This window comes from Coffea arabica, chromosome 3e, assembly GCF_036785885.1.
Source record: "Coffea arabica cultivar ET-39 chromosome 3e, Coffea Arabica ET-39 HiFi, whole genome shotgun sequence".
Classification (NCBI taxonomy): domain Eukaryota; kingdom Viridiplantae; phylum Streptophyta; class Magnoliopsida; order Gentianales; family Rubiaceae; genus Coffea; species Coffea arabica.
The window spans coordinates 1264664-1291292 of record NC_092315.1 but is presented as its reverse complement, the minus strand read 5'-3'; the positions used below and the strand labels follow the sequence as shown (position 1 = coordinate 1291292).

Genomic DNA, 26629 nt, shown 5'->3' with positions numbered 1-26629 from the left:
TTGATCTTGTTACTGTAGTACTTTTTGTGATGTGATGTATATGAGATAAAAAGGTGATTGGGAATTGTGTGTATGATGCAAGCAAAACAAAATCTGAAATAAATCTTGCAAATTTTGTCTTTCCAAACAAACTCACTATTTTTTTACACCTCAACGTGAGTACTTCGGTTTTGACACAAAGGCGTGGTCTTGTATTCAGCTTTGACAGACTGCCTTTGTCAAGAGAGAGGATGAAGGCGTAATGTGTCTGGCAGAGTGTATCCAGCCTTTTGGAAGAAGGGCAGGCGGGAGCCCCCCTCCCTTTTTTTTAAAAAAAAAAAAAATTTTTTTTTAACAGCGTTAATATATCACGCCTTCAAGGCCGTGCATCAAAAGGAAGAAAGTTGGCACCTGGCATCAGAAATTTTTTCGTAGCTTCTACGTTTTCCCGCCATTTTATCTCCTCCAAAGTTTGCCCATAAACCACCCAGTCGCCATCCGCGAACGCCATCGCCATCGCCACCAAAATGGCCACCACCTCAGCCCACCCTCCACCGCCACTAACTGACGCCGACATCATTCAATTGGCCCAAAAACACCCCTACTCCTCCTCCCAATCCACCACCCCCTTGCCACTTCCCCCATTCCTCCTCGCAGAAGCCTCCCACCAAACCCTCTTATCTTACCTCCAATCTCGAGCCACCGCTTCTCCGAACCCCTCTTCCGCAGTTTCTGAATACGCCTCCGCCCTCATTTCTCTTTCCTCTCTCCATTCCCCCCTCTCCTCGCTTCTATCTTCCCTTCTCCTCTCTTACGCTTCCCTTTTCACCACTCATAAAATCCCACACGACCGCCTCTCTCTGTCCACCATCCAGCTCTTCTCGACCCACCTCGACGCCGTCCCAGTTTCCAGTTTACCCCCTATTATTGATTTAATCACCTCTTATATTCCCAAAATAACTGATTCTGAGGATACCCAGTTGCTAATTTTGCTCCCAAAGTGTCTTGAACTGATTAGAACCTCAAATGAGTTTGAAAATGCTTATGGGTATGTAAATTCTGTTGTCGATAGTTTAATTAAGTCTGAATGGAGAAAGGTTTTGTTGGTGAAAATGGTGGAAATTATTAGGGAATTTTCCTTTATGCAAAAAGAGAAAAGAAGGAATTTTCTTGGAAAAGTGTTTAATGGGATGAGGGACGTAGATTTGCAGGACTTGCCTGGGTTGGTTTATCAGTTATTGGTGTTGGCTTCAAAAGGGTTTAGTAAGAAGGAGGTGATTGAGGGGATTGTCACGTATTTTGGAGATAAAGTGCAGGGAAAGAAGGGTAGTTCAATAGTAAAACAAGTTGAGGGGACAGTATTACTTCATGTGAATTTTGCAGTAAAGCAGGATCCTTCTTTAGGCCAGGAGGTTCTGGCGCTAGTAAAGGCGGATTCGCGGGCATTTAATCATTTTACCGTTGCTGTGTTGTTGTCAGTTGCTAGAGTTAAAAGATTTTGTGAGAGCTCTATCGGAGTCCTAAAAACAGCATTGCTTTCTGCTTATAAAGACTACAAGTTTGCAAAGTAAGTTATTCATAGGGCACTTAAGTAATTATATTTTTACATTCAAGCTTAGTTGAATTTTGTGACACACTGTATAGAATTTTTTTTTTGGATGCTACATGCTGTATAGAATCTTACTCTGATGTCTTATGGATTATGTTTTGCACTAAATTGAGGTAAATGAGAATTATGAGCCTAAAAATCAATGGAATAACAAATATTTTGTCACCTTCCACAGCAGTTTGATAATGTTGCTGGAATCTTACTCTGATGTCTTATCAATGTTGCTGGAATAACAAACATTTTGTCACCTTCCACAAACATTTTTGTGATAATGTTGCTGGATAACTGCAGCAGTTTGAACAATTAGAAACATTTTTGTAATGAAGTTCGTGTAATCCTGTTTATGAGCCCCTTGGAAGAGTACTTTTTCCTTTCTTCTAGGATCTGGATCTCTCAAGACTTTCATCCACTGAGTTTTCAGCTAATCACTTTACCCAAATCTGACTAATGTAGCATTTTATGCCTAATTTCTGTTTTGTGTTTTGAGGATTTGGATCTCTTAGGACTTTCATCAACTGAGTTTTAAGCTAATTCACTTTACCTAATTCTGAATAATGTAACATTTTATACCTGTTTTCTGTCTTGTGATGTTTCAGAGAGTGCAAGTGGCTATCAGATCATTTGAAGGAAGCATATCTGCAGATTGCTCAAGTGATGGAGAGAGCCATAATAAGAGCTGTAACTTATTTCCAACTTTTTGTTGCTCAGTCTATTTGTTTCTCAGCTATGCGAATGCAAGTTATAGTCAACTCTAACTATATACATTGTGGATAATTGCATCCTCCTAGTAGAATGAGCAAATAATAGTGAAATACCTCCCTCAGTAATGTCAGTATTTTAGGTGCATAGTAATTTAGAACGAATAGAAAAGGACCAGTAGTATGCAAAGGATGACAAAATAAGTATAATAGATAAATCTATTGATGATTTAGTGCTACAAAAATTGTATCAACTGCATATTTTGTGCTCTTTCTACAGTGATCACTTATAGGTTGATCTCATTTCCTTCAATCTTTTTTTTTTAAACTTCTTTTTCCTGTTTTGCTTTTACTTCTACAGGTTAATGAAAGCAATTCTGGAAGAGAGCATATTATTCCAAGCATTGTCCAATTTGGATTTGGACTGCTTGAAGGAGTAGAAGAGGTTAGCAAAAGAAGACTTGACAATTCTGATGATCTATTGGGTGTAGAGGAGCTGGGAAGCCAGATGCTGAAGAGTTCATTTGAGGTTCATGACATGGCAAGAAAGGAGGTCAGCATGAGAATGTCTATAGATGTGAAAATGGATTATCACACTTCTTATCATATGGACAGGATGCAGATTATAAACTTTGAGGAGGGGCTCCAAAATTTGTTTTTGTCATTTCTGAATCATCCAATAAGCAATATTAGGAGGCAAAGTTAAATACATTCAATTAGATGAAAAAAATTTATTAATAATTTATGGTTTGTGCTCCGAGGGTGAAAATGTCTTCAATATTATAACGTGCTATCAATTATTATTTACAGTTTTTACTGCTGCTTCCATGATTTTATGCATTTGCTTTCCTGGCAGTGCTGAAACTAGGCTTCTTATGGCCAAGAAAAGCATCAGCAAGTTTGACACAATTTGACACCATGCTTAGTCTTTAGTATGAGCCTTTTATGACCTAGAGATATCTATAGTATGCATGTTGATCATGTTCTAACTGTGTATAGTGAGTTGGTTGTACTGTTGCAGATAATTGAACAATGCAAATTTCGCATCCTCTCTTTGAAGCCTGAGCAAGCATTGCCCATTACAAGGTAAGCAAAGCTCCTTTCATGTTGACCTTTTCCTTCTTTTTTTCCCCTTGGCTTGAATAAGTTGACATGGTCATTTTTCTCATAGACTACTTGAGCATCTCGTCAAGAGTTATCCATTCCAAATGTTGGATCATGTTGCACACCTGAAGGAATTGTTGGATTATTTCACTTTTACTCATGCTGAGATTTCCTCACGCCTAGTGGCTGTTCTATTGCCTCTTACTAAATTCAGCCATGATCTTCAGGTACTTGTTTTCCCATTCATAGTTCAATCATATCATTCTCTTGGAGAAAGAGAAGACACTTGGATGACTGCAAACTAGTAAATTGAGTTTTTCTATGATAACTACCATAGCACAATACTTTGGTGTCTCTTAATGTAATAAAAAAGAAGGTTTTGTTACAATCTGAACTCCATTTCTAGGGAATTTAGCAATCATTAGATTTGATAGCTTTAAGCAATTTTCATTTTTCAAATTGGGCTAAACGATTTAATTATTTTAAATTTAACAGTCAAAATTCTGCTCTTGGAGGAATGAGAAGTTTTACAGTTTATCTGTCTCTCTAACAGACAAACAAACACTCCTTCCCCTTTCCTTATATCTTCTCTGTGATTCAGGATTATACTATTTTAGTCTTAAGGAAGGCTATGTTTAGACGGGAAGATTCAGTTCGTGTTGCTGCAACCAATTGCATTATCAGTCTGATACTAGCAGAAAAGCAACGCAAAAGAGATGGGCCACTTTCTTTTCAAGAATCAAGCAGTCAAGCCAGTTGTAGCCAACAGGCTGAAATACCCTGTACCACTGGGGCTAGTCTTTTCCAGGAGCTGAGTGGTTTGTTTCAGAGATGTCTCTACCAGCAGGTATTTTTTATTTATTCCCTCTCCAAATCTTGTTCTTTTGTTCAACACGAATGAGAAGTCAAAAACCAGTAACTTTTACTGGAGGATATTGAAATGAAAGGTTTTTCATGACAGTTTCTATGTTGTCCTAGGCAAAAGCAAGAGAGGTGCTGTATCATGGACTTGTAAAGGTTGTCTTGGTGGATCCTTTAGCTGCTGGTTCTGTTTTTGATTTTCTTTTACCACACTTCTTTCGCTATTATAAAGAGGTATTTATTTATTTGGGTGCAAAGAATGGTCTTTTTCTGTTAAATATATTGAAAAAATTGAAACTGTGAACCAGAGAATTTTGCTTCCAGGATGCAGACATCAAACTGGACATTACTTCTTGTATTAAATCAGACAGTGGAAAATTTCATATTGAAGAGCCATTGGACTCTCTTCTCTCTTGCATCTCTTGGATCCTTCTACTTCAGCCGCAAGATAAAACTGGCCACCCTCCTGATTCATGGGCTAGTTTTGGCTTCTCTCTGACACAGGAGAACGAGGTATACAAATTTGTTGTTTAAAGGTTGTCATTTAGCAGATGGTGGCTCTATAATCACTCAAGACTATCATATGAAATTCATCAGGCTGGAAGAATACTCTCTGGAGAGTCATTCTCTAATGCTTTATCAAAGATTCGGAAGTTTCTAAGGACTGTAAATTTGGAAGGTTAGTGTGACTCTCTATGCTAGATTTTTCAATCTTGGAACACGTTTGTACGCGATGAGATGGTTTTGAGATCTCTTTGTTACTTGCTTTCGTTGTAGAAGTTTGCATGGAGGTCCATGCAGTAGCAGGAACAATTTCCTTCTATTGTTAAACAAAATCTTCATTTACATCCAAAAATTATTGTTTGAGACTTGAGCTCTTTTCTGATTTACTCTTTCTGAGGCTTTCATATACCTATTCAAAAGCAATTACTTACATCATGATAATTTATATGTCAGATCAGGTTTACTGGGTAAAACTGATGATTCAGACTCTACAATTGTAGAAGAAGAAAAGATTAGATGTTGTGCGTTTGTTTTGTTAGGGATTTCAGAAGTGGTATTGAATGTCATCATCAATGAGTTGGAGAAAGCAACCAATGTGAAGAAAGTGGAATTGCAGAATGAGCTTTTTGAGTTTGTTGCTATTCATGATATGTTGGAAAAGTTTACGTGTAATTCCAGGCAGGTAAATGGAACAAGAAGAGGGACAGTACGCTCTACTGCCAGTGATCCAGCTGATAAGCGTAACTCAAGTGGTTCAACATTGCCACAGGAAAGAGTTCCTCACTTGGCAACTTCAAGCATCTGTTGGCTATTAGCAATGGCTCCTCAACTATTGCAATTTGATAGTTCCACCAGTAGTGCACCTTCTGAGAACCATAGCCAGGTCTCTTCCTGCAAAGCATCAGACCAGCATCCTAAATTGATAAACTTTGTGTTGAATGCTTGCCTGTGCCAATTAACATCATTACCATTTGTGGGAAGAGAAGATCCACTGAAGATGTTGATCTATGGTGAAATTAAGTTGTTGGGACCTCCTTTGGTGAAATTGATTCAGTTGCTAACTTCAGTACCACAGTCTCACAAAAAGAAAGAATCCAGGGGGAGGAATGTAGATGATAGAAAGGAGCATATACATTTAGCTTTGATATGCCTGAAGAAATTGATAACTGTAAGTTTGTGTAGCTCTGAAATTGGTGAGCTAATAGAAGCTTTGGTGTCAGCCTCTGAAGTTGAGCATGGAGCAAGTGATATTCTGCATTCTGATCGAGGAATTGAATGCGAATTAGCTGAAGGTGTAGAAAATCAAGCTACAAGGAGCAAAGAAATGTTCATCAAAAACAGCATGATGCCATTGCTCTCCGAGCTTCTAAAATCTTCTTTCTTCAGTGAAGTTGAGGTAGATGCATTCTAACCTTTTTGTCAAACTGATTGATTTTTGTCAGTAAAGCATCATGCTTGACCCCTATAATCACAAATTTCCTCTGCCCTGCCATTAACTGAAGTTTCGTACACCAATATATTGCTCCTTTTTTGAGGCATGTGATTGTCTTAACTTGTTCCACAGACTAAGCAAAGCCTTTAAAAATGGTGGAGATAAAACTCCTTATCAAACTTTTGATTGAATGAAATTTTGTATATTCTGTTCTGATTGTGTATAGCCATGTATGTAGGCTGCAATATTGGTTTATTTGTTCACATGGGATAAGTGATATTTTCTATTGACTGTCCATAGTAGTTGAAAATACTCTTTCCTTTCTCTTGAGCAGCTCCTGAACTCGGACTTGAGGCAAAAGTAGCATAATTAGAGAAATAGGAAGACTTGACATTGTTTGTGTGCTCTGTGGCAGATTCTCGTGCACTTGTGTTAAGCCCTTGAAACATGCACATGGTCCTTATTAATTAGATGTTTTGGTTAATATAGGATAGGAAGTGTCCTTTTCCCAGAGCAATAGATAGTTATGGCTTCACCTTCTCCAAAATGTTATTTTCTTATTAGATGTATCTTTTGTGCTTAATTTTCTGAAGACATAATCTCTTAAGCAAGCTTTGCTCTCAGATTGTCTGTGATATATTGATGATCATTGGCAACCAACTGCCGGCAGAAAGGCGGAATCTTGTTGGAGCATGGATTTTACATATTTGCAAAAGCATTGATCTACGAAATCCCAGGCTTGCAAGAAGTTGGGTCTATCTGGTTGTTTCCTTAAGCTTACCTCCAAATGACTTGACTGTTTCCCAGGAAATGGCTTCTGAACTTCTGAAAGTACTCAGGTTAGGGAAAAGTGATCCAGATTTGTCTGAAACATTCCATGTTATTAACAAAACAACTTGCGCGGTGATAGCTTCTTCTATACTGCAGATAGTTGAGTCAAACATTGTTGACATGGATTGGATCATAACAAAATTGAAGACGTACTCTACTGCTACTCAGAAAGGCGTAGCTCTTGAACCCGATAAAAATCTTGGACCTGGGCTGGTATTGGAAGAGACTCTTTATTGCAGAGTGGAAGCTATTATAAAGGTCTCGTCTAATTTTGTATTGATGAACCTAAAAGGTATGTCAATCGACTAGGGAAAGAGAACTATCACTTACAGTTTAATATTTATCGATAATCTCTCTTCACAAGCTGATAAATTTGATATCCTGCTCCATTTACTGCAGATCCTCAAGCAGAACATTTCTTGAGATTGTCTACGAAACTATACAGGGATTTAGCTCGAATGGCAAAACTCCTTATAGCCCCTAGAGGTTCCAAGCAAGTTTTGCCAAGCCTCAAGTATCAGAAGCTGGTAGAAATTACCTGCAGGCAGCTGACAGCTCCTCTCTACAAGTTTATGGAACAGCTACAAAAGGTACGAGGCACTGACTTAGTTAAGCGTTTACATTCTGAGTTTCTGGCTGTTAAGACTACAGAGCTTTCAGTAAATTGGGTCATCTTATGTTATTGACAAACTTGTGCAGGATCAACAAGAGAGCGGGAACAACAAAGCAATGGCGAGCAAAATCAAAAGGGAAAACAAATGCATCCCAGAGTTGATTTTCCAGATAGAGGACTATGAAAAATATCTCATTCAACTCGGCAAGGCAGCCAAACTGAATTTATTGAGGCAGGCCAAGCGGAGTACTTCGAGGGACTTCAAGATATTAGACCCCAAAGACTTCGTCAGGGAAGAAGAAGAAGGTGATCCTACTAATGAAACAGAAGAGAATGAGGGCAATGCTGCAGAGAGTGAATCATCTGAGGAATCCGGTGATGAAGAAGAAGGAGAAGAGGGAAATGGTGGAGCAAACAATAACGAATTATCCCTCGAATATGATGTTCCAAAGGCTGCAGCGGATTCTGGATCAGATGGTGAAGATGAAGCAGGCCTTTCAAATGGACAAAGATCGAAGAGGAGAAGGGTGATGGAGGAATCATCCTCAGACGAAGAGATGGAGACAGGCCAAAGTTTAGCATTTTAAGATGGAAATTGAACAATGAAGCAAGCGTTCATATTCACAATGACTAGTGCTAAATAGGAAATGCGGGTGTTATTCTTGGGACCCATCCAAGAAATATATATTTTCATCAAAAGACCAGAAAACGCAATAGTACTATATCTGTGGTAGGGAAAAAAAATATAATTACAATTTCTCGATAATCCATGTAAAGTCAAAACACTTAAACTAGTATTAAAATGATAAAAACAAACATGTCCAAATGGAAGTAGTGATTCCATCAATGAAAAATTAAAAGCTAAAAAACTAAAAATTTGATAGAAAAAATAAAAGTAAAAATTAAATAATACTAAAAATAAAAAATAAAAAAAATTAAATAATAAAAATACTCTTCCCAATATTGCATTTTAAAAATTGAGCTCAACTTCGAATTTAAACTCGACTTGAACTCAGCGAGTGTAGCAGACGGGAAACATAGCCAAATGCCTCATTAATCATAGGTGAATGTCACCCCGAAATCATTGGTTGGATACAACTCCGGTACGTGCAAATGGCATGTTTTAGTCGAAAAATTCACCTGAAGCATATTTTTGTTTCTTTTCTCAAATCCTACACAAGTGGAATTCCAAATGCAGTACTGCTACTGGAGTGGAGATAGGGCCAAATAATAGTAGACCACCACCCTGTCGTTAATTTTCCACCACCCTGTTGATGATAATGATTGACTTAATTACGCAACAATCAAATTATCATATTATTTATCTTCTTGTACTTACTACTGGTAAAATGGAAATCGGGAATGTTGACCCCCCACAAAAATCCCAGCCTCCCATTCCTCCGGTCAACACTAGCAAGTGTAATTTTCTTTTCTTTTTTTTTTTTTTAATTTACCAAAAAATTTTCCCATTAGTCCAAAATAGTAAAAACAAGTAGTAAATCCTTAGCCGTTGTAGCAGTAATATAAAGCCAATCCAAGAAAAAAAAATTTTTTTTTGCCAAAATATTCCTGTAATGTAAAGTTAATCAAAAAAAAATTGCCAAATTTTCCTGTAAATTACTAGTGTACTATTAAATATATACTGTAGTATAATTTTGCCTCAGAATATATAAGTGCTAAAAACTCCCAAAAGAAAGGGTAGAAGACCACCACTACGAAATCAGAGAGACCACAAATCATCTCCGTCTGTCTCCTCACTTTCTCTCTCACACACTCATATTCTCTCTCTCTCTCTCTAAGCTTTTTTTTCTCCTTTCGCTCTTATTTTAAATTTTCATTCGGAGCTCCAAAGCCTCTGCGTGATTCTGTGCTTCAATCGTGAATCATTACAAGCAAAGGAATGAGTGAAGAAGCAAAGAGGATGGTGGGTGGAGCAGCTCCGGCAGTTGCCAAGTCACTCTCTGATGATCGGAAGTCGACCTCCGGTTCGGCACCGACCTCCTCTGCTGTCGGAAAGAAAGTCATCATCAAGAGCGCAGATATGAAGGAAGACATGCAGAAAGAGGCCGTCGACATTGCCATCGCCGTAACTTTCTCTTTCTTTCTGCCTCTGAAGCTTAACTTCAGTTACCAAACGCAAAAGAAAAAAAAAAGGAATAATTAAGGAAGAAAATCTTTTGCATTTAATTTTTCATTTTATTTTAATTACAGGCTTTTGAGAAGAACGGTGTGGAGAAAGATGTAGCGGAGCATATCAAGAAGGAGTTTGATAAGCGGCATGGACCTACTTGGCACTGCATTGTCGGCAGAAATTTCGGTAATTAACTTTACTTAATCTTGCTTTACTTTTCCATTTTTTTAAAAAATTTTTATTTGAATTATTGCTGGAAAATTGAGAAACTTTTATAGATGAATGCTTCAATTTATCAATTTGATCGATTATTATGAACTTGCTCACTAAATTTATGTGTTGTTAATACGTAGTTATGATTCGTGAGTTTATATAGAGTTGGATCTAGGTTTATTTTATGTTGGAAGTTCAAAGGGAGCGAGAGAGGAGGAAAGCGTGAAGGAGTGTAAATAAGCCTAATCAACCCGGACAATAGAGTGTTCAAGAATGGTTTGGTTGTGTTAGTGAGCTTCGAATTGCATCTGTGAGCTTGGCTTGGGTCGATTATAGTTGAGCTGAGGTTAGATGCATTCATCACGTTGAGCTCGTGTATCTTGATTAAGTGTACATTTTGATTTTTTGATTGTTATGCTTTTGTACACGAGCTTAATAATTTTTTTAACAGACACTGGATCCTGAGTCGGGATTGGTTTGATTAGTGAACAAGCCAATGTAAAATAAGCTCTTGTTGAGCTAAATTCAATTCAAATATCGGGTATCTTGTTTTGTCTTTCTAGCGAGGTATCTTGGGGTTTTGGTGAGGCGAGAGGGAGGAGTTTATGAATGTGTTGGCTATTGAGTTCTTGTATGCTCAAAGAATCTGGTAGAGGCTTAGTGTGCTGCTTCAGTTTAGTTTTTGTAGATATTTGGTGCTTAAAGTTGTTCCAGTGAGCTGCATAATATAGAAGGTAAGTTTTGCATGAAGCTTTTAAGGGTATGTCGGCTTGTAATTTTTATTTCAAAAATCTTACGAGTTCAATTCATGCTTTAAAATGGTGGTTTCTCAAATGTTTGATACTTCTTAATTGTCTATAGCAAGAATTACCTCTATATTTGTCTAAATTTCGGCTCGGCAAAACTAACCGGTTCCTAATGGTTCTAAGAGAAAATCATGCAAAGCCTTCAATGTTTTTCCAAAGCTGAATTTTCCTCACTAAAACTTTCCTTTACCCCTTAGTCCTTTCTGCAGCTGTTGGCCAAAAAACATGAAATATATGTGTACCACTGCAACATTCTGGTTCTGGAAAGTAGCTACAGTTCCTAAATGAAAACATAGACTTGGAAGCTTGGGGCTTGTCTTACCGTTTATGCCACTTTTCAGTTTTAAGTTGTTAGACTGCATGCATCATTTCAAAATTCTACATCTTCCTGCTTCTATAAGGTATGATGCTAAAGATTCCTGAATGCTTTTGCCTCTGGATTTGATGTCTACTTTTTACGTGGAAAACTGTATTCTTTTTTATCTTCTTACCATATCTTATCGTTATAAGATCTTAAGAATACTTATTCCTGTCCAGAACAGTGGAGGGGTGATATACCTCTTAAAAATGGATGTTGCATGGACAAGATGGTTCTTATTTGCTTTATGGTCCCTGTTTGTCAAATAGTAGACAATCCGTGTTTGCTGCATGACTGCGTTTAAGAATTAGCTGTCTTGGTTAGAAATGTACTTTACATTTCAAGCTAACTTGACCTTTTAGAGGGAAAAAGAATGATGTTATGACGTTCGGAATGATCCCCTCTAGGACAACAAGCCCACAACCATTAGAATAGGAAGAAAAACAAATAAGCAAGATCAGTCTTCTCTGTGTGTTTACCTATGGATCATAGAAAGTTCTTGACTGTGTCACTATGTTGATCTACCTGAACTGACCACCATCACTTCCTGGTCTATTTTCTTCTTTCTTGTAGGTTCTTATGTGACTCATGAGACAAATCACTTTGTTTACTTCTATTTGGATTCAAAAGCTGTACTTCTGTTCAAATCTGGCTAAGTGTGGTGATATTCAACAGTGGTTGCTAATCATCACGGTTACAACATATCTTGTAGTTGTATGTAAGATTCAAAGACTTTAGAGTGCAGAATATTGAGAGGAACATTCATGTACTTGTATATTTGTTTTGACCTATGTTGTCTGTGTCTGAACATCAGAGGACTTAACTGCACTATGTCCACATTTTGTTTGACATTTGCTTGTCAATCAACAAGAAGATGGAAGGAAGCATATAGAGCATGGTCACTGTGAACTAAGGGAGTGAAACACCATTATTCATATCTGTGCAAACATATCGATGATTTTTTTTTTTCTTTTAATCCCAGTGACCCTCGTTGCCTTGATTTCCAGGTTCTGGGGTTATAAAAAGTTATTTGACCTCTAGACTGAACTTGCCTTCTCAGGGGCTAAAATGGTTGAAAGTTGATACTGCCCTTTATCTGTGTTCTGGAAATGGAACGTTGTTTAAGCCTGCTTTTGTTACTCAGATTCCTTGGATGTCTATTGCCGCTTAATTTCCTGGTGCCATGTAATACTTCCAGCCTGCTTAAAATTATCTTTAGTTTGGAAGTCCAATGAGATCCTTGATACAGATACGAGAGCTTGCCTAGCGCGTTACTCTAACCAAGCATAGCTGCTATATTACCGAACGGAAGGCCATTAAAACTGGCAATTCACACAAATAAATGAAGAAATTCGTTCGAGGATGCTTTCTCATAGCTGAATCGCATTTGGCTCTTAGGTTGAAGTATATATATGATCACAAGGGTGAAGTCTTTTTAATTGTAAATATAGAGCAAGGGTAGATTTCCAGTACTTCGATACGGCTCGAGTGCTCGACCCTTGCAATTTTCTACTTCCGTTTTATTCGACTGGACTCCTCCATGAATAACCGAAAAAAATCCTTGATATGCGTGGCGTAGAGATGATAGAATGTAAAAATAACCACGGGGTTTTCCCATTTCTTGGATATTTTGGGGAGTGCACTTTAACTACGGACAATAATGACAAGGGAGAGGTCCTATAACAAATGCTTTGATTGTTGCGGACGGGAGTACAATGGCTTGTGATTTCTTTTGCGATCCTGTTAGCTATCAAGATTTGGAAAACTTATTATTATAATCAGAACAGTACTAGTACTAGTGTCAAAAAAGAGATACAAGGATGGGTTTTTTTTTTTGTGAGAAAAACCAAAAAAAAAAAAAAAGATGGGTTGAGACTTGAGAGTACAATGGAAATGAAAAGACGTGCTCTTAATAAGTTAATTGACATCGGGATACCGAAATTCCAAGCTGGGCCAAAACTGTCCCTTTCCGAAGGAAGATCTTCGTGGACCAAACCCCACTATATATAGTGGAGTTCTGCAAGGTGAACCCAAAAGATTCCAATCGAAGAGTGTATGAGAATCTCTCTACCTGGAGTTGGGTTAGGAACAAATATCAGTCGAATTATATATTGTTATTTCCAATAATAACATTAGATGGAGTATAAAATTTTTCACAAGCTGTACATTGTAGGTGGTTCTATTAAATTAAAATATGTTGCCAAATGACGAAATCTGTTCAGTCAATTGACACGTAGCGTGAAAATTGATGTTTAAAAAAAAAAAAAAATACTCCATTTTTACTGGACATATGTTGTTGGACTTTAAAGTTGCCAAAATTTTAGACATTTTAATCTTTCTGAAATGGTTGCATGGGCCCCCTGACCCCTTGGCCCTTGTTCATCCTTGTCTCCCACAGAGAATCAAATCACATTTATGGTTCTAAAGCCTCGTGGGCACACAGAATGGTATAGATTCTATGGTCCTTCTGTTTTGGATTCTAATTGATGACCTTGCTTTGAAGTTCTAAATCCTCTGCTCCACCTGCCTGCCTGCTGCATAAAAAATAAATAAATAAATAAAAGCCAAGAAATCCGTAGCTCATTACTCTGTCTTTCTGTATTTTCTTCTTTCTTTTTTGCGTGGGAGCTTGGCATGAATTGGAAAAAAAAAGAAGGAAGGGTGGAAGATGAAGGAAGGCGCGAGAATTACACACACCTTCGTTTACTTGGTGTGCGAGATAATGTTGGATTGCCTTGCCTGCCCCTGTGAGCCAAATGAGAGGCGGTCAAAACGGTCCACGTCGATCGATGTTAATCGGGAGCCTTAAGAGGTTTGAAGGAGCTAGAAGCAAAATATGGGGAAATAAGCGCTTTTTGGGTTGGGCCCCGTTATTCCTAATTAGATAATCATTCTCTTGGGAATGCAGACCCTCCCCAGAATGGGCATGGGCACCCACAATTGCCAGATATTTGATTTCGCCCACTCACTCGTTGATTTATGTCTTCTTGTATCCTCCAGTCCACAATGCTTATGCTTATCCTCCGCAATAATTCTTTCCACAGATTTGGTACCTCGTAAATGAGAATGAGAAAGCCAGCCATCTCTTCCAGTCAATAATTTAAAGGCAAAAACCCAAACCCAAAAAAAAAAAAAAAAACTAGATATAAAGCAAAAGACAAAAAGAACCACCAAAAACTACAGGTGAAACAATCATCTGTGCCCTGTGTCCCCAACAACACCGAATAGAGGTCCTCCCAAGTACACACACAGACACACACACTAACTAAGGCATAGTCATGAAGCCCTGTTTTTTAAAAAACAAAAAACAAAAAAATTATTTAAATGGTATGAATCTCACAAGTTCTCCAAGAAAGGAAAAAAAAGCAAGCCTAATGTTTATCATAGGTAACAGGGCACCATTAGTCTTAGTTTATTAGCGATCAGGCAGAACACAAATCTAGGATTACTCGCACTGATAAGATTTTAGATGGTCAACCCTTGAAACAAGATAGACATCCCAATCAACAACAGATAAGATGTATGCGTTTCCTTACCTACATTTGACATTGAACAGTAGCAGCAAGTAAAACGCAAACAAATATTCCTAGTCTCTCATCGTGGACATTACATGGCCAAAAAGCCAATCATGTTCTTGCAATCTATTTGCCAAAACCAAAACCAAGAGCCTTCTTAGCTGCAAACCATGCTAAGAACCAAAACCCGGTCGGCCCGAGAGTCGTTACAAAATGAGGCAAAAGCCAAAACTAGAGATAAGCCAAAAGAAAAACAAGAAAGAAAAAAAAAAATTTCCACTAAAGTTATACTAATAGGCAAAACCATTTGCTCTTTTTTTGGCCCCTTTACGAGAAGAGGAATTAGATGATGAAGCAGCCAATGAACAGTGGTCAGTTTTAGCCTTAATAGTTTCTTCTTCATCCATGAATATCTGTCTGCACCTGCACTCCTCGCTGCAAAAAGCCCTGTCACCTCTGCATACATAAAGACCCACCAGCTGTGTAAATTTCTGTCAACATATATATCCAGATCAAGCTGTCAAAATATTTTTATAAAAAAAAAAGGAAAGAAAAAGAAAAGACCCATATTAAGCTTATTTGTGTTTTTCTTGGTTAAAATATCAACATATTATTGATGCTGACAATCACTTGAGTGACTAGGAAAGAAAGAAAAGAAAGATTCCTCCAGTCTCAGATATATCCCCTTTCCTTTTCATTCTTCCTTTCTCTGGAATTTTTTTTTAACCCTAGAGGAATTTACAGCTTTTTTTTTTGGTTGGGGGTTTCTTCACTTGCAAAACCAGCTCAAACATGGAGCATCAACCAAATGAAGTGGAACTTCAAATGCCTATATAGTGGTTCAAAGATTTTTCTCTTTTTTTTCGTGTTTTTATCTCTAATTTTTCTGAAAAAATTCTTCCTCTTTGGTGCATGGAGGAGGCAACCAAGAGGGCTACAAGTAAACCTTTACTTCATATTAGGAGTAATAATTTGCACCAGGCAAGAGAAAAAAAAAAGTCGAAAACTTGTTGAAATATATTTGGAGGGTTGAAGACGGGAGTGAATCATGAGAAGCACTTACTTGTACATATAGATGTCCTTGCCAGGCAAAAGTTTCTGTCTGCAAAGGAAACAATAGTCAAGAAATCCACTAGTACCACATGAGAGGTTAAAGGAGCTGTTCCTTTTTGTGAAGGGAGAAGGAGAAGTAGGAGGAGTTGGAGAAGAAGGAGATGGTTTGATGATCATGCTGGCTTTGCTAATAACTTGGTGATGAGCACTTCTCTTGCTACTGATATCCTCGTATCCTTCTGCTTCTAGTACAACGCTTAGTCCCACCATTTCATGGTCTTTCTCCTCCAGCCCTTTCTTCTTCTTCTTCTCCTTCTTCTTCTTCTTCTTCTAGAGCTGGTGCCTGGTGGTGGGATTTGGTATGATACAGTTAATGAAAAGATGAGAAAAATAAATAGAAGCAAGAGAACAGGGTGGGGGTTGTAAACTCTTAAAAGGGTGAAATAGTAATAATGACGTGGTAGTAGTACAAAGGGAAGGGAGTCGGGGCGTGGGACCCTCCACGGAGCATTTTTTTTAATTTAGCATGGCAGAGGAAGAGAAATTTAGAGCAGGAAATACGGACGGGAGAGTAGCTTAGCCTACTGACATAGTACTATATTGATTTCTACTGCTCTTTCAATGCCACGTACCCCCTGTGGCTTTCAATTTCGAAATAATAAACTCATATTTCTTCTTAGTCGTAGTACTTGGTTGGTTTGCTTTTCTTTTTCTTTTTCTCTTTTTTTTTTTGAACTCACCAAAAAAAAAAAAAAAAAAAACTCTTGTTTTGTCCTATTCTTCTTGATTCTTACAGTTTTACAGTCCTCAACTGCAACTTATTACTGCCCTTTTTGTGGTGTGGGCTGTTGAGCTTTTGCCTGTCTTCTTCAAGGGAATGGAATGCCAGGTTAGACTTGAGGGTTCAACCAAAACTCACGTATTTGAATGAGGTTCTACTACTATAAGAATGACAACTTCCCGTTCCCAATAGCGATTGAGGATTCTAATGAACTAACTGCCATTAAAATTCTTGATAGATCGAATCAAACTCAATTTAATGAGTCAGTGCTAGCTAGCTTCTTTGTATTCTTGGTAACACAAACGTTGTGTTCCTTTGAGACATACCGCTTCATTTGCCATGCTTATATAAACAGGGACGGAGCCAGAAATTTATTTTTGGGGGGCTGAAGTGTATTAAAAATTTTTTTTTGTGACGAAATAAATATATTTAATAAGTAAAATTTAGAATCAATAATTATAAAAATAATAAAAACATATAATTATACATACCCAAAAATTTGTTATTGATTAACACTTGAAGTATTGGTAGTTGTTGCACTCGAATAACGAAGAGGAGGCAATTGCATTCTGCGAGTCTTCATCCGTTGAAAACGCTGCAATATTTGCTCATTTTCAATTGTTGCAAAAATATCCTTCTCGATGTATACAACCAGACAGTCATTCATCCACTCGTCTCCCATTTTGTTGCGCAAATCAGTCTTGACAATATTCATTGCAGAAAATACTCTTTCAACAGAAGCAGTCGCAACTGGTAGAACTAATGCCAAGTATGGGATAAGGTTCCCAACAATTCTTCTGTCTTCTTCAGTTTCGGAGTTTTATGCATCCTGAAAAAGAAAAAGCGAAGGAAGAAGACCATTGGTCTTGGTCGGGCAATTAAATGATTAATTGCAAAATAAATCTACATCTATTTTCTATACATAGACTTCTCCAATAAGTACCAAATGGTTCGAAATAGAAAGCATTGAATTGAAGGATTTGCAGGCCGCATACGTATTTATCCGGCCCGTTATCATTATTAAAAAAGCGATGTGTGTGATTATTCCTCTTAACCTAGCAAGGCATTATTGAAGAATTGAGTAAAGGTTCCCAAATTTAAAATGCTTGAATTGGTAGAAAAGCCCCCGCTGGTCATCATGGGTTTATGAACTCGCAAGTCATCATGGGGGACATGATCTCTTCACACAAATTTGCTAAACCAAACAAATAAAGAAAAGAAAATAAATTAATGTCGTCTACAGCCTCATCAGTTTTTTGAGTTTTACTTGAGAAGATTGCAAGTACTTCTCATGTTATTTCCCTGCATTAATGCCTACAATGTCTTTCAGTTCCGAATTGGGTAAGTTGGACGACTCCCGCGTCCGCCTTATTGGCCTCATCCACACCAAATACTCTTAATTGTCCTTGAATAAGAAAGATTTTTAGGAAGGGGAAAACAAAACTTAGATTGTCATCATCCTCCATAGGTTCCGCTGAAGTACTTGCCAGTATAAAACACTACACAATTTTGTCATGAAAAGAAAATGGATGTGTGTGTGTATCACTCGCTACTACTATTGCCATTTGCCTCTATTTATTTGTCTCAAAAAAGACCTGGAGGATCAGGCTCAAACAGAAAGTGAGAATAATCCACAAGGTCTTCTTCATCTTGTTGATTATTCACGTTGCCGTCACTGCCCAACTGGCTGGGCTGGCCGCCGGAATCCCCTATATATAGGGGGTTTTCCGGCGGCTTGGGGGGGGGGCTTAAGCCCCCACCAGCCCCCCCTTAAATCCGTGGCTGTATATAAACAAAGTTACGTTTAATTTATTTATAATGTGAATGCGCATGGTCATAGTTCTTTTTTCCGTCTCACTTTGATAGTTTCATTTTTCTCTTTCATCCGTCCTAAATTATAATCCACTTTTTAATTAAATAAAAAAATATAGTACTGTTACTGACTTTTAATTTCTCTAAAAAGCGCTTACTTAATATGCTTTGTTATCCCTGAATATAACCTACTTTAATCATTAATAATTGTTTTGATTCATTGCCTTAAATGAGATAACTTTTCATCAATATTGTTGTTATAATTTAATGTAAAGTTATAATGGTTAGTAATACTGCTAATATTAATGTAAGGGTATTTCCTTCAACAAAAAAAATTTCTCGTTATCCAAACCCTTGTTTATAATTCAATACAATAGCTGTGGTACTCTACTAATGCCTGCACAAGCTAGCCAGCCTTGCTTGTAGGTGGTGTGTCCAATTCTTGATACCCCAAAGCTATAAAAAGTGTAACTGGATGGGAGGGATTAATTGGCCAAAACCCGTGAGCTGTAGCTAAAACAGCGGCATAATCTGTGAGCAGGTGGCTTTAATCTTCAGTTCCGTCGAACTCAAGTCCATAAATATATGATTGGACTTTGGAAGTAGGTGAACAAAAGCTAGTTAAAGGACAGTTCATCAGCAACATGAAGATTGAAGGGATAAAAACTTACGTGGAATCTGAATTGATAAGGCTAATCTAATCATCAGCTAAACTTTCACATCACATAAGTAGTAATTAATTTTGGTTAGCAGCTAAATGTACACGACACGCCGTCCACATATCATGACACTGGAATTTACCGATCATTTTCAATAGCCAGCTGAAATACATCTTTAAGAATGCTTCCAAATTTCGTCAAGTACATGAATGAATTCTTGAATCTTATACTGCTGCCACTTAATGCTTCCTTCCTGCAGACTGCAGTGGTAAATGTAAATCTACAGGCAGCCCCCTCCCGGAAACAAAAACTATATACAAGACCACACCATGCATGTTGCTGTGCCCTCCTAAATGTACCATTTTGCGATTCATCAATTTTTCTTTATTTACCTTTTTTTTTTGTGTGTGTGTGTGTGCAACAAGACATTCAATTCTTTGACCACCATAAGGCATCTGGCATGTCAAATTGGTCCATATTTCTTACCTTGAATTCAAATTATGTGCAGTTTACAGTTATGAATGTGTGCCCTTAGCTATTTGGACAAGTCAGCTGATAGATGAAAGCTTATTTTTGTTAAGAGTCAAAGTTGTAATTAGATTTTTTTTTTTTTTCAATTCGGTTTTTGGGTTTGGTCCACGATATGCTGGCAATTCACCTGTGAATCCTTTTTTCTTCTTCTGCTTTTGGTCCCATAACTTTTTGCGATTATGGAATGCAACCCGTTTCTTTTTTAGGTTTGGGTACATATAACAGGGCAGAATTTGTCTTAATACGACTCTCTAAAGCACATCACTTGATCAATAAATTATTCCGTTTAATTCTTTTTTTAGGAAGCGATGAGAGAAAAGAAGAAATTGAATTTAAAATTTCTAATTCTTACAATCTCAATATTAATCATTAGACTGATAATCCTTTTAATTCAACCCCAAGCTCTCCTCTCATATATATGTACGGTGACTATGTCGATTTTGATTTTAACAAAGATATTCCGTTAACTAATTAGTGTGCATGTCTATTGTGCATTTGTTAAATCACAAAACGTCAACAAATTATATCAACCATAGAAGAAGACGAAGAAATTCACAAAATCAATTTCTGATAAAAAAAAAAAAGGAAAAGATAATCTCAAAGTCAAGAACAAGCCGCCAGCTTTGTGGACATACATGAAATCACGTACCATAGTAAACATGAAACATATATTTCTTTTTTTTTGGTTGATAACCATGAAACATATACGTAAAGCTTAAGTGCCTCACGGGAACAAAATCATGCAGTTATACTTATCCAACAAGAGATAACCTCTATTTCTCTAACCCACAGAAAGGCCGGGTGACAGCAACATTTGCTTCTTTTTCTTCAGTGACGAAAGAAAAAATTGCAAGAAACTTTTGACCGGCTTTAATAAAATTCGACTTTATATGTGTGTGCACGCACGCGCGTGAGAGTTAGTCAGCAATATATATATATACATATATATATATATGAGGTTGATAGTTTCTGACTGATAAAATTGATATTCATGTCCGTAGCTAATCTGAATTTGAGTTAGCAGTAATCGTGCTTAGACACAACGAGGGAGGGGGGATTGAGAAAAAATCAGGTAGTAGTGTGGCAATTATTGAAAGCGGGTTCTTTACAGACTAGAGAAGAAATTAGTATCATCATTGGAATTAATTCGTAAATAGAGGTTTTCTGCTTAAGATTACTCGTCTTAGAAAATCAGAAATTAAAAAGACAAGAAACGGGTGAATCAAGACTTGTTTGGTGCATGCATGTCCATTTTGAGCTTAGTAATTAAATTGGTAGGTAGGTACGCATTCACTGGGGTCCCTTGAGATTAACAAAAGAAGTACTACGTATCTGGATTCTGGACTATCATATAAACCCCTAAAAAAAACAGTTAAAAAAAAAAAGAAAAAAACCTTAATACGAGGATCCGAAGAAATTAATCATGCCACCAAACAAGAAGGAAAGAATTTGGTGAGGTTGCTTCTCGTGCTTGTTATGTAGCAGTAGTATTAACCATGCACGCATGCTCATCCCAGGGATGTACGTAGTTCCTAGGAAGCGCAAGGCGGTAGTACTATTTTATTTTATTATAGTTTAAAGGGATAATTTCCGATATTTCCCTTGAGGTTTCTAATAATTTCATGCAAATTCTTTTAAAGACACTAACCTCTCTTGTATTTACTGTTTGGGACTTGGCTAACAAAATAAATCTTTAAAATGACACAAATATTATCCTTGTTAAAAATAAAAACCATCCCTCTCTCTGACACTCTTTTATATTTAGTGCTACAGCCAAGCCACTACGTTCTAACAATTCCATTTGTGTTGCTACTATGATAATCCTAAGGCAACATGCACTCTCCGACCAGAAAAACAAATCCAAAAAGAGACGCTCTAGAAATCCAAAACTCGTAGTCTACCAATGGGACCAAAAAAAAAACTCTTCTCTTTGTATATCGCGGTTTTTACACCCACATTTATGTTAATTACTTTGAGTAAAATTCAGAATCAAAGCATCCACTAAAATACTTTTTTTGTCAAATAGCAATTGTTTTGAAATTTCATAAAAAAATATTTTTCAATAAGGTTTTCTTTTTTTTTCCACTTTTAAGTATACAATTTTTTTTTTAGTCCATGTAAAATAGTGTAAAAGTGAAAGTTATTTTCGGTGAGTCGGTATGTCAGGAGAGATAGGTGTAATTTCTAAAATTAGAGACAAATTAGCTAGGTAAAATTGTCACAGTTCTCATGGGAGATTTTTTGAAATTATTCCTAATTTAAAGTAGACTCGGAGTTTTACAAACAAAAGAACTGAAATAACAACAGGAGGAAAAAGAAAAAGTCGAATTAGAAATTTTATTGCCAGCGGATTAATTCTTCTTTTATCGCTGATGAAGAATGGACAAAGCAAGCAGTCAAGTATACTTTTTTTTTTTGTTTTGCCAGCAACAATACATTGTATAACCTATTATATCCTAATTTGGGGGAGGGGGAGCCTAAAGAGTCTTGTGTTAGGGACTAGTTGGTGTACTTAGGGCTGCAAACGAGCCGAGTCGAGTCGAGTTTTGGCCTAATCAAGTCGAGTCTCGACATAATTTCATTGAAGTCGAGCTCGAGCTCGACGAGCTCACAATTTCAAGCTCGAGCTCAAAAAAATAAAAAATAATTATTTTATTTTTTAAAAATAAATAAAATAAATATTTTTTTAATAAATAATAAAATATTAAAGATATATATGTAATTTTACTATTAAAATTAAAAAAATCTAAAAAATATATATACTTAAAATAAAAAATATATATATATTTAAAACAAAAAAATATATATATACTTAAAATAAAAAATATAAAAAATATATATATACTCGAGCCGGCTCGCGAGCTAACGAGCTTAATATTTTGAACTCGAGTTCGAGCTCGATTTCGACTCGAGCCAGCTCGAACTCGAGTCGAGCTTGACACGAGCGGTTCGATTCGTTTGCAGCCCTAAGGTGTACAGACCCAACTAAACCAAGTCGATTCGAGTATACAAGTGGTAGAATTTGCTAGCCATGCATAATTTGCTTCTATGTCGATCCCAATATTCGGCATCTCCCAAAGCAACCACCGACTAGCATACCGCGCAAACATATGTTGCCACTTGCCAACCGCAGTAGTTTGGGAAGCAGACTCGTTCTCGATCCTTTAGAGAATTCTTACAATTAGATGAACCAGTGATTGGCGACTTGGGTTACCTACGCCTCGTCGAACTATTTTTTTTATAAAATAGAAGTCAATATTATTAATAAATTAGTTGGAAATCAATAAAGAAAGTTGCATTAATGTTAGAAAATACATTGCATATGTCACAAATATATATATATATATGATCTGATAAATTATTAAATTTAATAGAATTACAAAATATAACAGATTACACTGTGAATCAAAAATTATAAGATCTAATCAATTGCAAAAGTTGTTCTATAAATATATGTGCATATTTATTCTCTGATATCTGCTATTCAATTGGTCCAAATTCAAAACTAATATTGAGATCTGACGAGAAAACTCGAGATATTCTATCTAACATACGGATTTGAAAAAACTCTTATATCTGAAAAAAAAAAAAAAAAACTAAATAACTGGTTCAAATTCAAAATTAATGTTGAGATCTAATTAGAAGATTCAAAATATTTTATATCACATACAGATATGAAAAAAATCTTAAATCTGAAAAAAAAAATTAAAACTAAATAAGACTTCCACTAGCTATGATAGGTTAGAAGAGAAAAAAGTCTCACTAGAATATTCTATGAGAGATTTTATTAAATATAAAATAAAAATAGAGGAAGAGGACAAAAGGCCTTAATTTGAGATTAAAATCTTCCTCCAGCGAAGGAAGAATGATGAGAAAAGGTTGACAGTAGAGAGCAGGCAAAGACAGCAAACAGGTGGGCACTCAAAGGCATAGATCTAATGTTCTGTCGAACCATTTAAATTAATTTGCTAGTGATTAATCACATCCCAAAATAAACAAACAACACATGATCCTTGATTGGCTTATCTCTAGCAAGCTATTCGACCCTTACAACTTTAATAATAAAAAAAAAAAAAAAAAAAATCTCCCAATGAAGAAGACGAATGGTCGATTTCGATGATGCTTTTCAGTTGCCAGGTGGAATGAAAGCAGAGCACTATGAAGTTGATCTATGAAGACCAGCAAGGCAGCAACCAGCATTCTGAAGTTGTAACGCGTCGGCGCCAGCGACTATCTGGGAGGGAGGGTCACCAGTCACAATGAAGTTAGACCATCGAGCAGGAAAAATCCTACCCAAATCAAAGACTCTCCGCTTTCTTTTTCTTCCCTATTCACATTTTAGCAATGTTTTTAAATCCGAACCACGAGTGAACTGAAAGAAATTCTGATTCGCAGTCTGATTCAATCAATTCAATCTCAGTTTAATCATTTTTTTATTTATTAAAATATTTGAATAAACTGAATTATTTGTTTTAAAAAATAAAAAATTAGTGAAATGCGGCTGAATCTCCCGATCTTACCGGTCAATCGATTATTGATTGGATTTGATTGATTCAATTGAATTTTCGGATTAATCACTGAATCGGACCAAAGGTATAGCCGATTTGCTGTTCGACTGGACAAACCTGTCAATCTAGTCTGATTTTCAAAATATTGTTTTTTTAATGATTTTGGATTGTCAATTTTTGCAAAATAAAATTAAAAATATTCTTCTAACACATTTTCTAACACACACTTTTATCTCACATAAATTATATCGTTACAGTACATTTTTTTCATAAAAAACTTTGAAAAATTGCAATCCAAAGGAAAATATTTTCAAACATTAATTATTCTACTTTGTATCTTAGAAATACAATCTTGTTTGGTGTGTTTAAGAATTTTAGTGAAGCAAGCAAATTCCATTTGGAATAATGCATGATACGAAACGAATGTTTTGGTGACATCTTGTTAAAGTTCAACTAACTTCCTTCGAGCATTAACCTCACAGAAATAGACAAAAGTGAAGTAGTAAAAGAAAGAAGAGGAGAGAAAATAGATAGACGGTATCCCTCCACCTTAGGCTGTGATTAAAGTCGAACAAATTTCGGATGAGTCATTAATTGATTGCGTCAATCCTCACTAAATGCTGCTGAACAAAAACTATCTTATCCTAATTCACTCTGTATCTTTCCAATGTGTACGATTGTCCAATTTTTTACTTTTTGCTATATATATATATATTTTTTATTTAAAAAAAAAAGAGAGAGAAGAGAGAAAAAGTTTCCTTTTGTGGTGGTGGATTGCGTATCATCATCTAAATCTTGATAATATCATCATCTAAATCTTAGATTTTTTTACCACTGGGCCAATGGCTAGTGGCCACCAGGGAGGGATTAAGTCCCTCTTTGGATTAAGTCCACCAGGGAGGAATTAAGTCCCTCACCCCCTCCCCCTACAACAATCTCCTTAGGCTCCCCCTCCCCCCTAGATTAGGATAGAGTAGGTTATACACATGTATCGTTGCTGATAAAAAAAATAGTATCGTCTATTTTGTTTTTCTTTTTCTTTTATAATTAGCTATATAGAATGGCAGAAGATGCCGATATATTTTACAACCATATGGGATCTCCTAATAGGTGGATACCACAAATGGGCTACAAATGGAAAAAGGTAAAAACTAGAGACGCTTCGTTGCCCGGTGTCTTAATTTTACTTGGGTAAATCCTAGTATTAAAAAACCGTCCCAAGAATTGAGCGCCACGTTGGATTATTCTGATACACTTTCCGTAATTTAAATTGTACTAGATTTGGGTACAAATGTTCCGGGTAGGATGACAACTTCTTGAGTTCAAAATTACAAATGAGGAAGAATAAAAGGAGAAAATATCTTGCGCATTGGGCTTGTAATAATTACGAGATTTGGGTACAATTTCAAGCGTGTGAACCTTTCCTACCTTCCACTTCCCCCCCCCCCCCCCCCCAAAAAAAAAAAAAAAAACAAACCTTTCCTACCTTCCACTTCTAATTGTTGCCCTAATTATGGAGATTGATTGGACCGGAATTGGCAGTCATTCCATGGTACAGAGAAATTTTACTTATATACGTCAAATTAGTATAATGTATTTTTCTATAAAAATCTCGAAAAATATCAATTTACACGGGACCTAAACTCTTTGCCGACAATCTAATTCTAGATAAAAGGAAGAAGAGTTGCTAACATTCATGGAGATTGAAGGTTAGATTATAATTGAAGAAATGCAACGAATCCCCACCAATTAGTTCGTTCATTCAAAATGAGTCATTACCCATTGATTTTTATTCCGAAGAAGAAAGGGGAGGATGTTGCTTAACAACAAGTTTACGATAACACCCATATGGACTAACTCAAAAGTTAGTACCTCTCTCGTAGTATGTTTTTACTTTTTTTTTTTTTTTGGGTCGATACAGGGGTATCCGAGTCAATCCTTACGGAGCCCGACTAATCCCCTGCGGCCCAATGTTTTTACTTATTCCATCTAATAAGAGAAATTAGGTCGTTGCTCCAATGTTTTACTCTAATAATAATTAGGTGGCGTACTACTCCATGTAGTAAAAATTACTTTTTTTTTTCACTTGGCCTTGGGGGCCACATCATGATAAGACTCTTGTGAGTTGAAAGGGCCCAAAGTATGTAACCACCGTAGAGAGAAACAAAATGGGCTCTTCTCTTTTCACTCTCAATGGCCCCACCGCATACAGCAAGATTTCGAGGGTGACTCAATTACTTGAGGTCTTTTTTGGACTCTTATGAGTTGTTGGGGCACGTGTACGATAAGAAGGACGGCCGATGGAGACAGAGAGGTAGAGACCATATTCAGTCCACCGACCCAATTCAAAGATGACATCTCCTCATCTAGTCCAACTAACACTTATTCAAGACTGCTTCATCACGGCCCAAATGCCACTCTTCATCCCTTTTTTTTTTTTTTTTCTTTATTTATATATTGCTTTGCTTGAATTTTCTGGCAATGGAAACTAAAACAAAGGGGGAACTAGCCTTGCTTGAGATTTTAATAATTTCCTAAGGCTACTAGTATTTGGAGAATATATATATACACACAAAAATGAAAGAAAGGTGTTGAATGTAGGATGTATTTTCGTATCATTATAGTAGTTAT

At 36.6% G+C, this 26629-nt stretch overlaps 3 protein-coding genes across 3 annotated transcripts; 2 read left to right on the top strand and 1 right to left on the bottom strand.

The window, feature by feature from the left end:
- The first annotated feature begins 389 nt into the window (after positions 1-389).
- LOC113737130 (uncharacterized) lies at positions 390-8397 on the top strand. Its single transcript, XM_027264389.2, has 13 exons — positions 390-1546; positions 2185-2266; positions 2648-2839; positions 3308-3372; positions 3458-3617; positions 3992-4237; positions 4369-4485; positions 4576-4764; positions 4849-4930; positions 5214-6151; positions 6812-7310; positions 7418-7608; positions 7718-8397. The coding sequence occupies exons 1-13, from the start codon at positions 507-509 to the stop codon at positions 8216-8218; spliced, it is 4302 nt and encodes a 1433-aa protein (XP_027120190.1). The 5' UTR covers positions 390-506; the 3' UTR covers positions 8219-8397.
- Positions 8398-9329: 932 nt separating this feature from the next.
- LOC113736659 (uncharacterized) lies at positions 9330-12074 on the top strand. Its single transcript, XM_027263727.2, has 3 exons — positions 9330-9717; positions 9843-9948; positions 11713-12074. Exons 1-3 carry the CDS (start codon positions 9532-9534, stop codon positions 11793-11795), a joined length of 375 nt encoding a protein of 124 aa, XP_027119528.1. The 5' UTR covers positions 9330-9531; the 3' UTR covers positions 11796-12074.
- A 2631-nt stretch (positions 12075-14705) lies between these two features.
- Positions 14706-16143, bottom strand: LOC113737201 (FCS-Like Zinc finger 15-like). Its single transcript, XM_027264465.2, has 2 exons — positions 15718-16143; positions 14706-15110 (listed from the first exon to the last, which is right to left on the bottom strand). The coding sequence occupies exons 1-2, from the start codon at positions 15975-15977 to the stop codon at positions 14945-14947; spliced, it is 426 nt and encodes a 141-aa protein (XP_027120266.1). The 5' UTR covers positions 15978-16143; the 3' UTR covers positions 14706-14944.
- Positions 16144-26629: the final 10486 nt, after the last annotated feature.

Bases quoted from the DNA above. Each gene is read 5' to 3' on its own strand.
- LOC113737130 (XM_027264389.2), top strand. From the start codon at position 507: ATGGCCACCACCTCAGCCCACCCTCCACCGCCACTAACTGACGCCGAC. The intron at 7,311-7,417 runs GTATGTCAATCG...CATTTACTGCAG, and splicing joins TGTATTGATGAACCTAAAAG to ATCCTCAAGCAGAACATTTC. The intron at 7,609-7,717 runs GTACGAGGCACT...AAACTTGTGCAG, and splicing joins TTATGGAACAGCTACAAAAG to GATCAACAAGAGAGCGGGAA.
- LOC113736659 (XM_027263727.2), top strand. From the start codon at position 9,532: ATGAGTGAAGAAGCAAAGAGGATGGTGGGTGGAGCAGCTCCGGCAGTT. The intron at 9,718-9,842 runs GTAACTTTCTCT...TTTTAATTACAG, and splicing joins CCGTCGACATTGCCATCGCC to GCTTTTGAGAAGAACGGTGT. The intron at 9,949-11,712 runs GTAATTAACTTT...TCTTTCTTGTAG, and splicing joins CATTGTCGGCAGAAATTTCG to GTTCTTATGTGACTCATGAG.
- LOC113737201 (XM_027264465.2), bottom strand. From the start codon at position 15,977: ATGGTGGGACTAAGCGTTGTACTAGAAGCAGAAGGATACGAGGATATC. The intron at 15,111-15,717 runs GTAAGTGCTTCT...TTATGTATGCAG, and splicing joins AAGGACATCTATATGTACAA to AGGTGACAGGGCTTTTTGCA.